The sequence below is a fragment of the Haemorhous mexicanus genome, chromosome 3, assembly GCF_027477595.1.
Source record: "Haemorhous mexicanus isolate bHaeMex1 chromosome 3, bHaeMex1.pri, whole genome shotgun sequence".
Lineage (NCBI taxonomy): Eukaryota > Metazoa > Chordata > Aves > Passeriformes > Fringillidae > Haemorhous > Haemorhous mexicanus.
The window spans coordinates 40455607-40472353 of NC_082343.1; the positions used below are offsets into that span (position 1 = coordinate 40455607).

Below are 16747 nucleotides of genomic sequence, written 5' to 3' on the forward strand. Positions count from 1 at the left end.
CAGCAATAGTTTCTACACTTTGTTTCTCAGCAGTTGAATGAGTTGTTAATTGCCCTATTAATTTTGTTCGTTTTGGTTCCCACATGTATTGAAACATCTGAACCTGTGGTAGATTAGAATGCAGTGGCATTTAAAATGCCATCTACTGATCAGTCAAAACCCAGGGTAATATACAGAATGTCTTGTTTCATTAGGTAAAAAACTTACTGCCTGGCAACTTGTAACTTCAGTAGTGGCTGTCAGCTGACTAGCACAAACCAGATATATTTTACAAATTGATGTATTATTACATTTTTAAATGTGAAGGTTGAAATGCACAGTTGCTTTATAATGCTTTAATGAATTTGTATACTTCTAAAGGAAGTAAAGATATTTCCATTGTGCTTGATCTGAACTCTTAGTTTTTTATTGCTATCAGAATTCTCTAAAATAATTTCATTTTTGTAGCCAAAACTAGAGTCAAGATAGTGCTTTCTTTTTACATTACTACTTTTCCCATGTTACAATTATCTTATGTAAAGGAAAAATTATCTTATGAAAGGAAAAATTGTGTTTAATATTTTTCTCTCAGAATACGAAGTAGCTTTTGCAGTTAACTTTTTCTACAGCCTTCATCAAACTGACAGCCTGTATTTTAATATCAAACATCAAATTATTTACCTGATTTTTTTGAAAGTCTTTGCTGTTGGAGGCTTTTTTTTTACTGTTGTTCACACTAGGTGCCATGGGGCTGTGCGAAGATCATTCTGATTACTCCACTCTGAAGGCTCTGTTCTGTCTATCTATTTTTAAATGTAGTCCCTTTTTTTTTTTTTTTTCTCTGTTAGTTTTCCATAAGGCAGTTTTTGTGGTGGAAACAACCAGGTAACTTTTTGGCTCTCACTTGTTCTGCCATTAGGGGAAGAGGTGTGACAACAGCATGAGATGATGCTCTTGGTCCAAGGTTGCTCTCATTCACAGTGATGGGTGCAGGATTTTGGTTTTGTTGATTCACACTGGTGATGGGCTTTGTTTCTCATCTGGATACCACATGGTGTATGCTGTGACAAACACAAGCAATGGGGAGCAATGACCTGGCTTGTTCTCAACAATTCTGAAAAACATGAAAGAAAAAACTTTTGCTGTTCTTGAGATTTCATTTCTGCATTTGGGTTTTTAGGAATGCTTGAAAGTGACCTCTGTGTAAACCAGTTAAGCTTTTTTTTTTTCACACAGACTAAAATTCAGATTGCCTGAGTATAATCTGTGATAACATGGGATGCTTCTTTTGTAGGAGAGAAAGCATTATCCCTCTCCTGAGTCTGCAGGCCGTAGCTTGCATCCCCAGGCTGGAGTAGGTGATGCAGGCAGTGAAGACACCAGCTTGGTCAATTCTTGGGAACTGATATATATGAAATTTCACAAAGCTGTGTATATTACTCTTCACCTAATCCAGATGTCTAAACTCAGGTGACATATTTCCCATTGGTTCCATCAATACTTTGCATCAATCTGTTTTCTTTAGATTGCCATTCAGGAATATGTTTACCCCTTCTTTGGAGGAATCAAGCTTCATAAACCTCTTGTTTTTCCTCAAAATCTTCTTGATTTGTCTTTTTAGAATACAGACTCTTCAATGATAACATTTCTTAATTACTTAATTATGTATCACAAGACACAGTGAAACAACATTGTGTATTCTGCAAGCTTGCAGCTTAATCCTATTGTTCCTTTCTTTTCTGATACCTAATATATTAATATCATACATGCTACTGCAGATACAGAGCAGAGAAGACAATATTTCTCTTACCTTGATATTTTTAGAGCATGGCATACAATTGCTGGTTCAGCATATTAGGCTGACTGTACATTTAGCTTTGTCTGAGAAGGAATTGAGAAGGTCACTAGGAAAAAACTTAATGCATGCCTTTTCCTCTACAGAGCAGAAGGATCTTACCAATAAGTCAGATTCAAGTGGCCTCAGGTTGATTTTCTCCATATTCCTGTTCCTCAGTGATTTCCTTAAAATAGCATAGTTAAATGCTGTAAGGTTTTCTTCTTTGGGGTGGGGCAAGATTTCTGAGTTATTTTTATGTCAGCCAAGCTCCCCACACTTCATATGAATTCAACCCAAATGTTTGTGGCAGAATGCTGATATCATCAACAATAATTCATGTTATGAAACCACACTGGCTTTCCCTTTTTATTCTGGAGACACAATGTCTTGATAAAACTGTTGAGCTTATTTGAGAATGTTTGAGAATTCACCTATACAGGTGGTGTTAAGTATTGTGAGAGCTGTCGAATATCTTGACTGAGGTGATGGTCCAGTTAAAACTTGGATAAAAGCCTGATTAGATCTCATAAGAGCTCATTGATAACCTCCTCAAAGTTTGCATTGTAAAGTCTCTTGAGTCTCTTGCTGTTTCTATTCTTTATATTGGAGGAAATATATATGGTACCTTTTTTCTCATTAGACCTTCTGTCAGTTTTGGAGGTGTTTGTTGTTTTTGTTTTTGCTTACACCCCCCCCCCCCCCCCCCCCCCCCCCCCGAATTCTTATGCCCCTGTTTTCATTTGTGGTTTTGGGATGGATTCTGGGAGAGGTCATGTGAAACAGTGTCTGCAAACATCAAAGGATCAAAGGCAAATCTATTTTGATTTTAGTTTGTCTCTTTCATCCTAAAAGCATGCCAAGAGTGGTCATAGGAGTCTTATGGAAGTGTTGGAATAGAGTGGAGAGGGTGGTTAAAAACAATAAATTGCTTCTGTGAGCAGAAATAGAATGTTGACAGAAGTTGAGTGCAAATTGCAGTGGATTTAAAGGTGCACATCTTTTCATGTGGCTGCCTGCACAATCACATCCTCTCCATTACCTTCTTAAACATGTTCTTTTTTCTTCATGATAGTCTTTGTATCTCATTCTCAGTTCAGCTGACAGGACCAAGGTTGTTGTCTACTTTTTTGGCTGAAATAATGGCTAGTGGAAAAGAGAAGGAATGGTGCTGGAGTGTAAAGCCACTGATAAGATTTTGTACTTCCAGCTGATAAGCCCTAGTTACAGGATGGGGAAATCTACAAAATAGCTGTTGATAACAGCACTTTAAATAACACTGGAATAACAACATGTAAATCAGTCTGAAACTGTCACTGAGTTGGGGTTGCCTGGTTATGTCCCTTGTCCCTTCAGACTGACAAGTTCCGCAAGGCAGGCCCACATGAGAAAGGGTTCCTGTTGGCAGAGACCTCAGGGGTTTCCTCACACCTGCCTGTAGCCACAGCATAATACTGTGGAAAGAGGATGGAGCAATTAATGACTAATAAGATATTCCCGTGCATATAGGAGCTTAAATATAAAATTGACAATATTTATTAAAATACACCTAAATGAATGTTTATAAAGACTAATGTTCCAGGTGTGTGCAGTAACACTAAGTAATAAAATCAAGTCCACTTCTACTTTGTAGAAATACAAATCAACCCTTAATTTTACTTTTTAAAGTAGCATAAAAAGAGTTTAAAAGTGTGTCATAGTGTGTGTAAATAGGTTCATCAGGATGCATCGGGACTAAATCTTTTCCCATGAGCAACAGACAGATGCTGCTCCCCAGCATTTTAGGTGGTTGTTTAATGCTGGCCTACCTCTTATGATAGCTCATTTTTGTCTTTGAAAGGGTAAGCTTTCTGAACCATCAGAGCAACCAGCCCCTAGGAAGAAAGCAAGCTAATACATTAAGTGAATGGTAGAATCTAGCAAATTGTATCAACTAGAAACCCTTTTAAAAATTCTCATTACTCAAGAGTCTGGCAGAGCCACATCTAGCTAAGTGGTTTCTGTTCCCTACAAAGGGTGAAAGTGTGGTTTTTGAAGAAGAAATGTCACAACTGAAGCAGGTATTCTGCTTAAGGGCTGGCTTCAAATGGGCCTCAGAGTGCTGGGGAGCAGTCTGGACAAGCTGAAGAGGGACAATTCATTCTGCAAAAACCATCAGAATTGACTTGGGAGTCCCAGCTCTCTGTCAGTCTTACTTAACTGGCAGTATCGAGAGTTTTATCTAGTTCACACTAAACAAAATGGGAAAATAGGAAAGGATAGCATAGCAAAGAAAACTCGATAGTGAATACATTTTCAGTTAATGTATCTGAGAAATAGATTTTAAGACATTTTTTCTTCTTATTGCATATGTGGTAGGAAAATAAATTAGGATGGGACAACATTGACAAGTATCTCAAGCATTTCAACAGCATAAAAATGGAGATAATACATCATACCTACAGGATTTCTTTGAGGGAATAAATAGATGTAGCTATTGGAATCCTTTTTGGCATGCTTTATTTCAATGTTTATTTAAGCCATTACAGGAAGTGAGATAATTCCGTCCTTGACACCATATATTGTTTTTTAGGTAGTAGAATAAGTGAGTGAAATCTTTTTCTGTCAGAATGTAGGTGTTTCTGTTCTGAAAAACTGCTAGAACATTGTCCATGAAACTTTCATTGATCTACTCATGGTGGAGAGTCTGCTTGTACAGAATGATTTCAGTAAATTAAAGCACCACATCCACTGAGTTAACTGTGTGTCTGATCTCTTGATGCCCCTCTTGAATAGTTAATTTTAAAACTTTACCCATTTTTTATCCTAGAGTTGGAAACCATGTACTTTTCCCTCACAATGAGAAGTTTAGAGTGAATTGTAGAATTTTTCAGATAAACAGCTTTGCCAGCCTGAGCTATGTTGAACATCTATGGCCCTCACTCCTGGAGGGAAGACAACAAATTTAGCCAGTAGCTTATTACATGTTTACTCTTCTCACAGAGAGTCTTTGAGAGGACAACAGTATATTATGTTTTCTTCAGGGATATGGCTCTTAGTCACAACTTCTTCTCAGCTCTTGGAAGAGATATAGATTAGCTGGTACCTAGGTTAAATCAAGTTCATCTCATTTCAGGACTTTTCTTTATCAGGCCTCTTCAGAAGGTAAGATTAAAGTATACTGTCTTCATAGAAAAGAGCTTGGAAAGGCTGGATGCCTACAGAGTACCAGCACTTAAAATCTCTCCCTGCCTTCTCTTGGCTAATTTTTATTTCTATGGAAGTCTCATACATCTTGCCAAGAATATACAGCTATAAATATTCCTTCAATGTTTCTCTATTGCAAGTTGTAGTATACAATTGAAGTGCCTGACATCAAGAACTAAACTCCAAGTCTACATGGGAGACATGATGCAAGACTCTTTGAAATAACCAGTAAACAAAACCCCATCAAATTTAGTACTTTGAGAGTCTAGGGACTTTTCCACAAGGAATCAGGTCCACTTAGATTTAAATATGGGGTTTGGGGTTTTTTTTAGTAATTAAATGTGGATTTTACTGGCACATAGGCATAGAAAAGGTAGGCGTTATTGTCAGACTGTGAAAAGAATACAGTTTGTCCTGTGCCTGGGGACTGCATGGGGCTCCTCATCCTCAGTGAGCTCCAGTCTCCAATCCATCACACACATACCTGCCCATGCTTCCATCAGGGGCATAAAGTTAGGGAGAGGAATACAGGATATGTTCCTACTTACCTTCTCTTTGTGTATCCTCTGGGGACTTCAGTACCAAATACAGATGGAAAGCAGCAGGCAGCTGTAGCTCTTTGAGGGGATGCACCTCTCTTCTACTTGCAGAAGAGGTTCCTTATACCTGGGTCAATACACTACTGTATCAAAGTGCTTGTAGCCTGCGATGGGCTGGCCTTGGCCAGCTGCCAGGTACCCTGTGCAGCCTCTCTCTGCCCTCCTCAACTGCACAGGAGGAAAAAACAATGAAAAAGCTCATGGTTTCAGATAAAGAGAGAGAGTTCACAAAGCCAGTGTATCATTCAGCTATGTCCAGTTCTGATACCCTTTGTCAGCAAAATGACATTTCTGTCATGAGGGCAAGAAAGCAAATGAAAAAAATGAATGCACACTGCAGCTCCACGGGTTCCCAAACTATTGGGATTATAGAAAACTAGGTATGAATTTGTTATGCCTGTAGAAAACAGATCTGGTGACTTAATGTTGGCCTGAGCTGCTCAACCGCACTTAACACCACATCAGCTAAAGAAAGAAATGTATTGTCTACTAGAGGAGAGCTTTGTTTTACTTATTCTATTGAAAATACAGAAGACAGGCATGAAAATGAGAAAACAAGTGTCCCTCATACCAATCTCAGTTTGGCTGTCATTCAGATTTTCCCTCTGGAATCTCTGCGGAGGCTTGGGGGCTAGCTTAAGAAATGCTGCCTCCTGGGAGCTGGTTTGCAAAACAGAGTTTTGGGCTGTGTTTAGCCACAGGGACCAAGAAGTCAACTTCATGTCACTTTGCTTCCTATATTCTGTCATTTGGAGTCAAACGAATAAATTGTCTACCAGTTCACTATCTTTTTTTACCCTGGCTTTTTTGCCAGGGAGATTTCCTTTTGAGATAGACCCATTCCCCTCCTTATATTTTTTTCTTCAGAATTTATTTCTTGGTTCTTAGCTTGCCCCAAGAATGCAATTTCTGGCTTATGTGAGATATAGCTGTGATAACTTGTGGTTCTTTTTTCCCCATTCTTTGAGATTGAGATACAAAAAGCAAATGCAGCAAATTACTCCTTCTCCTTTACTGAGATTGTCCTTCCTTTCCAAACTCTTGCTATGAATTATTTACCATGAGCCATATTCACTGTGCACATATCTTATGCATCTTATCTCTTTATCCCTGGTTCTCAGCTTTTCATACATTATGACTAACTGAGTGGACATGAGAGCACTTATGTTTTCCTGGATGCAGGAGCCTGGATGAAGTGATTCAGCCCCATCTCAGGGCAAGCGTGGGCCGATGTTTGCTTTGCTCCTTCCGCTGGCCCAGTGGCAGCCAGGAAGGGCTCAGGCTTGTGGTCTAGAGCGAGCTGTGGCACACTCTGGGCAAGGTCCACACCTGGGCAGCTGTGTGTTCATACAGCTGAAGCATATCATTGCTAGCAGACTTGATGTAGCTGCAGAGCCATAGCAAGGCAATATTACTAATATAAATGACAGATCCTGCATTTAGAGTGGAGGTTTTTCATAACTTTTGCTTTTTCAAAGTACCTTTCCTGTCTGCTCTTTATCAGTTTTGGTGTTTCTGCTGTCATAAGTCTCAAATTGGAAATATATTAGTTGTAACAGCTCAGTGAATCATTCTTTTTCTTATGTTTCTTTTTGCAGATGTCCTAGTAGCTGAAATTGAGAAAAAGATTACAGAAGCTTTTGAGGTGTTTGACCGTGAATCCAATAAAACTGTGGATGTCAGGTTTGTAAATATATTCACAAATATATTACAGAATCTCAATAGAGATAAACAGCTCCCTAAACTGCCATCTGCTTTACCAGAAAATGTAATAGAAACAGTTCTTTTGGCCCTGTTTGGACAAGTATGTTTGTAGTGGGTTGACCTTGGATGGATGCCTAAAAATTCCTGGATGCTTTTAATTCTGTTATTTTTAAAGTTTGAATATTTGACAGTGCTACTTGAACTTAATTTTAACATAAACATTCATATCCATATAACTTATGTTATAAAATGCATAAATCTCATGTTTATGTCTCACAGAGCAGGTTCTGAGGTTATAAGCTGTTGTCATGAAAGTTTACTGGAGTAGTTTTTCATATTTATAATTACTCTGTCCAAAGAATATCCTATTAATTATAACTCACTTATTGAGTAGAAATGCTACAATGGAGTGTGAGAACTGGTGAAATTGTTGTCATTAGACATTCTGCATGAAGACAAATTGAAAAACATATTTAAATGTTCCAAACAGCTTTTCTACATTACAGAGAGGAAAGGGAGGTGCAAAATATTTATGTGATGGTTGTAGCAATGCATGCTTACTAATAACTCTAAATTTAAGAAATTGTAGGTATTTCATAGAAGTAAGGCTTTTTCAGCTATGATGGATGGGGAGAATATCAGGATAGGTCTCCATACTCAGTATAGTTGCTGTGCCCTAGCCCTTAGGACTCTGTAGGGGAGAATGATCTCTTAAATCTCTTGGTCTCATCAGGGAGGAGCCTGATGCCCGGCGCTGGGGCTGTCCCGGTGCCCCCTGGTGCCCTGCTGCTGGCTGGGCAGTAGGATGGGCCCTGGCTGCCCGGCCCGGGGCAGAGCCCCCACCAGTAGCACCCCCAGCCCTCACTGCATCATGGCATTGTTTGGCACTCACTGCTTGTTTGTTTGCCAGTTACATCTGCAGTCTTGGCTAAACAGCTCTAGAACTTTCTCCACTTCTCGCTCCTTTATATATGGATATACAGCTTGGGAGCATGTTACAACAATGAAATGAAACAAGTGGACTCTTTTAAAAATGTATTCATTCAGACAGGGGACATCCAAAAGTCTATTTAATGTAGTAAATGCACAATTTCACATTAATATTTTTGTAGTACAGATACAGACAATGAACAAAAACTTACTGTCTGATTATTTCCAGGTTCATATTGCAGGGATGTATCACAAATGGGATTATTAATGGCTGATTATCGTGTATCAGAAGGTGGCAGCACAGCACAATTCTTAACCACAATTGTAGCTGTATCAGTATTAATGCCTGAAATATCAGATATCAGTGAAGAATGGAAAATAATACTAGTTTGACAGGCCAACATTGGTATTCCATGACTCCTAGTAAAAACTAGTAACAAATTAAGCATGAGGAAGATGGTATTTTTTTCATGCATATTTCATGTCCCTCAGTCAAGGCCTTTTGTGATATTGCAGATTTTGTCCTTGAAAGTGTTATATGCATTGTGAAAACCATGACCCAAAATTTTCATTGCATCTGTGTTACAAAACTTGTATGATCATAACCTTGATTTTAATAATCATTTTTGTATTCTACACTGCACAGCAGAAACTGCAGCTGCTGAACGAAGTGAGAGAAAGGGTCTGGGAGCAAAATAATTTCCTATCAGGTCCTTTAAACTCCATGTTATTACCAAATGGGTCCTGACTTTTTTTACCAGAAGCACTTCAAGCAACATACTCGTGCTGGCATGCAGGCAGACTGCCAGATAGAACATCCAGCAGTGCCAGATTTTGCAGACTCTTCTAGGGTCTGACTTACCTCAGTCACATCACAGTTCTGCTGGGTGTGAGTGAAGTGAGGCAGGAGGATGATGGCAGCATTCCCATCCCTGGCAGTCTGTGAGACCAGAAATAGTGTGGGACAACAAGGAGGCAGGATTTGTGTTGGATGTGGCTCTGGTGGAGGCAGGGAATAGTTACAAGTAGCTGGAAAATATGAGGGAGTGCAGGAGTGAGAACAACAAATGCAATATTATACATACTACAAGTATGATGCATGGACAAGGATTATGTCTAAATGAGTGACCTCCCTGAGGCCATTGGCCATTCACACCCACAGGGGCAAGGTCATTTGAGTAGATGGTTTCGTTTCAGAACACATGGATGCGTGGGATTGGGTTTTGCTCTGTAACTGGTTCTGTGCAGCCAGCCTTTTTCTCCCTTTTGTCTATTGTAGTGCTTCTCACATGATTTCAGTCAGAAGGGGAACTCCTTGGGACCTGTCTGAGGAGGTCATAGACTTATACGTATAATTTTACATATGCTTGGTATGCTGCATTCAGGGCCTTACTGTTTGTCCTAGGGTGACATTAGGATGCTTGTATCCCCATTTGTGTGTGTTATTTATGCTGGATATTGTGTTCTGTGCCTTCAAGACTGGCTCTGCAGAGTGAAAGTTGTGTTTTGGGCCTTTTATCAGCCACTCCCCATGGCCGGCGGGACATACAGACAGTACAGTACATAGTGCTGGTTTTGCTTTTTGCCCTGCTTTTCGCTTTGCTGTTGCTTCTGCTTTGCTTCTGCTTGCTCTTGCTTTTTGCCTCTTCTCATTAGTTAATTTAGCTTAACAGTCCAAATTCCTTCCTGGACTGTTTCTCCTTTCCTTTTTGGATTTACTCGAACCTGCTCCGGACTGGGACCTGGGAAACACCGAGAGAGTTTGCACCTTGAGGCTGCAGCAGCTGCCCTAGCGCTGGAGGGACTGATAACAGAGCAACCACCCCAGGAGAGACTTTCTGAATTTGTCACCTTTTTCAGAGCGGTGAAAGAGTGGTGTCATCTGGTATTGTTCATTTTGTGTGCTGGGGGTGCTGTGCCTGTTAAATAAAACAGGCTCTTTCCACCTCTCTCCGAGGAATTCTTCCCGAACCGGTTGTGGGGAGAGGCCGTGTGGGTTTGCTTTCTGGAGGGGCCCCCTTTTTGGGGATTCTCTCCCAATTTTGCCCTAAACCAGGACACTGTTGTAAGAAGATTTTAAAAAGATCATTCCTCCTTATACCTACCATTTTTATTAAGCAATCTGATTTTTGCACAAAATGGAAAAATTTACCACTGGTCAAGATGAAGGAACCACAGAGGTTCGGATCATGGGAACCACCAGCATTGGGAATAGATATTCAAATGTGCTTAAATTTCTGTGTTGTTGAATTGAATTTTAAGTCACAAGCTATATTAATGCTTCTGTTGTTTTGTATTTAATCATACCATAAGTCTCATTAAAGCTTTATTACAGCCTTACAATAATTTTGCTTCTAGTCTGTGACGTTGTTCATCTTAGACTACTTTGAGGCATTGCCAGTTTGGTCGGAATTTTATTTAGAGCCTCAGAACAGCTGCACCAGGTTCAGGAGTAAATGCAAGCTATGAATATATTTACAGCATAAGCAGAGTGGTGATAAGCCACTTCGTTACTCTGTTTGACTCTCTGAGAGCACAGCAGGGACACAGCAGGGCTGCCTCCTTCCTCACCTTTTGTATTGTTCTTTAATGCAGTTAGAATTTGTATCTTTATAGCATTTATTGGAAGTTTGTATTTTATTTGTTACTTTGCATTTCAGTATTGATTGACTTGCATCTCCAAGGGATTTGTTAACTACATATATATAGACTTTACTGAAAATAAGCATTACAATTACAGAACAGCAATGTAAAAGTAACTTGCACACAGTACAGTGCAACATAATAGTAAAGAATTTTTTTGGGAAATTGCAAGAACAATTTCAAGGAGCTTCAGAATATTTTATGTCTGAAAAAGTAGACATTGCTTACTGAGACATCATCTTAAAATTCCACATAGATTTTCTTGTGTGCTTTTATGTGCACACTCCTATATGCAAGCTCTGAATTGGTATCTGTATTCTCAACAGTCTTATATTGCAGTCTTATTAACAAAGATGTTTTCTTTCTTTCTTTCTTTCTTTCTTTCTTTCTTTCTTTCTTTCTTTCTTTCTTTCTTTCTTTCTTTCTTTCTTTCTTTCTTTCTTTCTTTCTTTCTTTCTTTCTTTTTTTCTTTCTTTTTCTTTCTCTCCTCCTCCTCCTCCTCCTCCTCCTCCTCCTCTCTTCTCCTTCTCCCTTCTCTTTCAGGGAGATTGGTTGCATTGTCAGGTCACTGGGTTGCTTCCCAACTGAGGCAGAAGTACAGGAACTGCTTGCAAAGGTAAATGTTTAGATCAGTTTCTTTTTTTTTTCCCTCTGTCTTCAACTGCACAAGTTTGGTGCTTCTGCCTTGATGAATGGGAAACCTAAACTCTTTTCAAGGTGTTGGAAGTCTCATGGAAGTGTTTCCAGCAGAGAGACAGTCTTGTAGGTTGCCCTGAAGCAAATCTTTAGGCTGATGAGGTAACAATGCTGATGGGTTAAAATGAGGAGTCTTGGACTCTTTTTTACCCAAAGGTAAAAAAGACACTATGTCACTGTGCCAAGGTGGAGGGACATTTATAGAAAATGGAGGAAAAACTGACTGATGAAAGTCCTAAACCTCAGTCAGATATCCAAACTCTAACCATCTTTCTTCTGAACATGCCGTGGAAACACATTGCAGGGTTAGGTAGTAAAAATTAGTTCTTGAGCAGGTGTTAAAATTATACATCACATTCCAAAAATACCCAGAGGGAAAGCCTGCTATTTTTTGAACTAGGTCCTATTATTGCTATCTTATAGCCAGACCTTTCAACATTCTGTCCTTCATGAGATTTCTGAGTTGTAGGTGAGAATCTTTTCTTACTTGATTGCTTAAGCTTGTAAATCAGGCTTCAGGACATAAAACATCACAAGACCTAGTGGTCCTCTCATTCTCCCAGTGATAGGCAGTGGTAAGGTAAAGAAATTAATTACATTTTGCCACAGTCTTTTCCTACACTAATTTTTGTCTCCTTACACCATGCTTGTAATGGAAAAGTGGTGTGCTGGTGCCTTGGCATGGTGTGATTAATAAATGGGACAAAGAAGTGGGAAAAAGACTTCACATTCTTTTTGCAAATGGGCATGCTGCTTTAAGAAGTGGACAGTGCTGGAGCTGAGAGGCGGGATAAGGATTTTTTTCCTTTTCATGTATAGGTCAGGATACTGGGAGTTTATGTCTCCTACTGTTTTTTTCCTGCTCCAACAAAAATTTGGATAGTTGCAGTAGTAGTCTCTCCTCACTAGGCTTGTCTGGCCTCTTGTAGATCTGAATTTAGTGTGAGAAGTCTTGCACTAAGTCTTGTGAAAATGATGCAGCTGCTTCAGATGAGGAAGTGCAAAGAACCACTAGAGGAGAAAGCTCTTTTACAATGATTCTGCAATCTGTCTGCTCTGGTTCTCTACTCTCAGTACCAGATTGTCCCAGCTCCCACTGACAAACAAGGCAAAATGGAAAGAGAAATTATGGTATAATTAGATGATATATATATATATCTTAATATAGATGATATTTTTAGTGTCCCACAGTGACTTTTCTTAACTGTAAATGAACATGCAACTCATCACTGAAGATACAGATTTGACAAATGGGGATGCTTTGACAACTCTGTTCAAGTCCAGGGGAACCAGGAAAATTTAAGGCCTGCCTCATCCTCTGGAAGAGATTTGGCTTACTTTTTTTCCCCCCAATTTCAATATTACTCAAAAAATGTGAGATAAGTAATACATAAAAAATACAGTGCAATGTAGCCACAAGGTAGAAGATTCTTGAGATACAACAGTGTAACATGTATGAAAATGCTGATTGTAAGAGTATTAAAGCACAAATACTGCAAGAAGAAAGAATACATTCAGAGTGATGGTTAACCTTAAAGAACACTGCACTGGAAAATAAATAGCAAATAATGTTTCATGGGGCCTGTAAATGAAACTTTGGCATAGATTTAGTACCAGAAGAACACTATCTTCTTGTGGAACCCTTCATATATTATGATAATCACAAACAAATCTTAATTTATGTAAGATGCCACTATAATTGGCTGTGGTAATACCATTTTGTCTTAATCTAGGTAAGGTAAAAATTGTATCTGTTAGCCAGTTTCTAACCAAACTGTTTCCCCAGCATTGTTGCTCATTGTGAGCTGTGTTTAATTTCTGTTTCTCACTACTTGTGTCTCTGTCATCTCATCTTCCTATTAACCTTTTTGCTAAACTATCATGTTATTCATATCTGCAAAACCAGCATTCATATAATTATGTTATCTCTATAAATTATCATATAATGTTTCTTATATTGCCTTATACTCAATTCTGTACTTAATATCATACCTCTAGGCCTACTTACAAAGAATAGATTAAATGCTAAATCTAGAGATGGTGGAAACTTACCTAAGGGTTACTGCAATGCCTGGAGTTTGGTACAGGGCTCTGCCTGGTAACTCTGGAAAATGTTTTTGTTTCTTTATATTTCAAGTACCCCAATGTTGTGGCTGGGAGAACGGAAATACAAAACATAATAGGTGCTACAATACAGTTGTTATGGGAGCTGTGGATGTGCCCAAAGGAAAGAAATCGAGTGAAACTCATAGAGTCTGAACAAGCAAATACTGTTACTGTGAAAAGAGGAGGAAATACAGAAAAAGAAAAGCATCAATGAGAAATGAGGTGTAGAACAGGAGTGAGCATGAGGAAGAGTAAGAAGTGTTAGAAATAGGATTAATTTTAACTGTTCAAGATGCTACTGGATCTATAGAGACTCTGAAATGGAAGCTGTTTGTTTCACATCAGAGGAAGCTGAGGTTGCTGATCACCTCCCAGGACAAGGTTTTGCCAGGTATTCTGTTACATCTTTTCAATCAAGCAAGCAGCAAAACAAGTGATTCGGTAATGGTAAAAAGTTCCATTTAGTTTAGAGTGAAGCACCCAACATCTTCATTTCCTTGCTGAGGATCCGTTCTGCTAGGCTCACCAAATAGAAGGGAAAATGTGTTTTTTCAAGCCAGTTTCCACTCTAAAGCAGCAAGACGTGATGGCTGTCTTCTCTTGGCAAATGCCCTTCCAGAACACTGGGAAAGAGCATGCAGCAGCAGTTGCAGCTTTCCATTTAAGCAACTGGATGTATCAGGAACTGCCCCAGCTCTGAGCCAGCTCCCAGGAGGAAGATTTCTTACTATGTTTTTTCTGGCTCAGTTAGAAGATTTCAAATCAGTGCCTATTTGAGTTTTGTTTCAATCTCAGCTGTGTCTCAGGGGGCCTAGCAAGGTGTTGCTGCTGCCGTGTGAGACCTCAAGGCATGTATCCAGTTTCAACACAGACAGGAACAGGCTAGCTCAATTAACAGGGCTCCTTTTGGGAGCAAAACTTAAAATTTTCAGGGAAGGGATGCACCCCAACGACAGAGCGGTTTTTACCACATTGCTTATCTCCTGTGGAAGTATAGGAATGCAGTGAGAATGCTGCTAGGAGTCCCCAGTGTTTGGGACTAATTTGTTTGCTTTTTTTGGGTAGCACCTTATAGGCTGCCTTATGGTTGTTTTGGTCCTGACTCAGTCTGCCTGCCTCTCTGGTCCTTCCTATGACAACTCTCTTTAACTTTCTTTCATGAAACATGAAAGCAACAAATTCCATCATTAAGGCGCACTTGACTGGAGCTATATCCAAGCTTGCCAATTAAATATGCCCAGAAACATCCTTGGGTGTTGAAGCCAGCAGGCACAGAGCAGCTCATACCCACCCTGGCAAATGCTTTATGCAGAGGGGCTGCACCAAGCATCCTGCTGGGGAAAATCTTTAAGGTCCAAGCCAGGATCTGCTGGGGGAAATGTTGGGTGGCACAGTTCAAAATCGTGCCAAGGGAACGTGTTCGTGGTTTGCTGTTCACGTTACACTGCTTGGGAATGCTCCAGATTCTGATAAACTTTACTAGTATGACTTCAGCCTGAATGTTTAAACCTCTGCTGTGTTATTGTGGCAGATAAGATCAGTTCCTCGGTGTCTGGTTCCTTTGCATGAATGGTTTTGAAGCACAAGATGGCAATATTGAGTTGCTGCAAATGTCTAATAGCAGACCTGTATTTCCCTGGGATATTAGCTCTTCCTTGAATCTCTTTATATTTGATCACAAGCCTTTCACTCAGATGTTATGGTGCCATGTGATATTTAAGACCTGATATAAGTATTCAAAGTCTAATGGTGTAATTTTAATGCAGGGACAACCCCAATTTTCTGGTTTTTGGGTTAGTTTGCAAATGAGTCATATACCCTGCCACACTTAAGTTTTATTTTTAGATAGAAGTAGAAGAACCGGGTGGATTCGTTCATCTGGGAAATTTTCTTCCAGTGATGACAAAAGTTCTACTTGACAGAAGGTAATGGAAAGTGAATTTTTGTGTCTGTAGTTTATTCCAGATTGACAGGATTGATTCTGAAAAGCATATCTACAGAAATTTTATGTAACTGGAAGGAGTATAGATCTTCTTTGTCATTTAAACTCATTTTACATTAGCTATATAGATTTTGTTTCAAAATTAGTTCATCTACATTAAATTTTGTTGTACTGATGATATAAATAATACCAGCTTATAATCATAATTGTGATAGTATGTAGCTTTTGTATTTCTAATTGGAATCAGAATTGCTATTCAACATGCTTTGTGTATCTCTGAAATATTTTGTATGCAAATTAAGGTCATAGCTACTGCTTTCTCTGAATGTATGAGTTACAGTTACTGAGAAGCACAGAGTGTTACAGTGTATTCTAAATAAGTTGTGTAAACAAGCTTCATATTCATGTCTTAAAATGACTGCCAGGTACTGCTGAATGTATACATTTAGCACTCTAAAAGACTGCTGACCTAAAAGTGGTCACAAAGCTGCATAGAAGTCTTTGCACATACACAGGGACTTGTGCTATTTTGACATTTTGCACTAAAGCAAGATCTTTTACAAGGAGTTTATCTTTCCTTTTAAAGATGGTCATCAAGGCTTTTGAGAAACTCAGTCTTTTCCAATCCTGAGAAGTTACTTTGCCCACAGAGGGCCTTTGATAGGAGGGTGTTCTACACATGAAGTAGCTGTGGCTCCACACTGGTGTTCACCCTTTCACAAAATGATGCCTTACTGCTCTGGGCTCTCCTTCTCCTCCTCTACACTCCCTTAATGCAAACTCAAACACACGCACACACACACACACACACACACACACCACACACACACACAAAAACACCCCCTGCACTCTTTCCCCAGGCTAGTGCAGGCTTGTCAAGACCCACTTCATCTTTTGGGGCACTGTGTCCATAGTTCACTTAAGCAAGGGTACATGAGATTTGGATCATAAAATCCAAGGCTCCTTCTTAGCACATTTGATTTTTAGATAGTGAAAGACTGAGGCGGGTCCAGACAAAACAGTCAAGCAGTTAGAACTTCCCTGGATTCAGCTCCTTCTCTTTAGTATTCTGGGGGTTTGGTGGGAGCCTGCTGGGATATGGAAAGTCTCCATTGCTGCACTGAGCTT

At 39.4% G+C, this 16747-nt stretch overlaps 1 protein-coding gene across 1 annotated transcript in view; it reads left to right on the plus strand.

The window, feature by feature from the left end:
• EFCAB2 (EF-hand calcium binding domain 2) overlaps positions 1–16747 on the plus strand; it is a 29774-nt gene that overhangs the window by 11054 nt on the left and 1973 nt on the right. The window contains exons 2-4 of the mRNA XM_059843351.1: positions 7197–7281; positions 11419–11491; positions 15523–15602. Of these exons, the coding sequence (XP_059699334.1) occupies positions 7197–7281; positions 11419–11491; positions 15523–15602 (238 nt within the window). The remainder of the gene's footprint in view (positions 1–7196; positions 7282–11418; positions 11492–15522; positions 15603–16747) is intronic.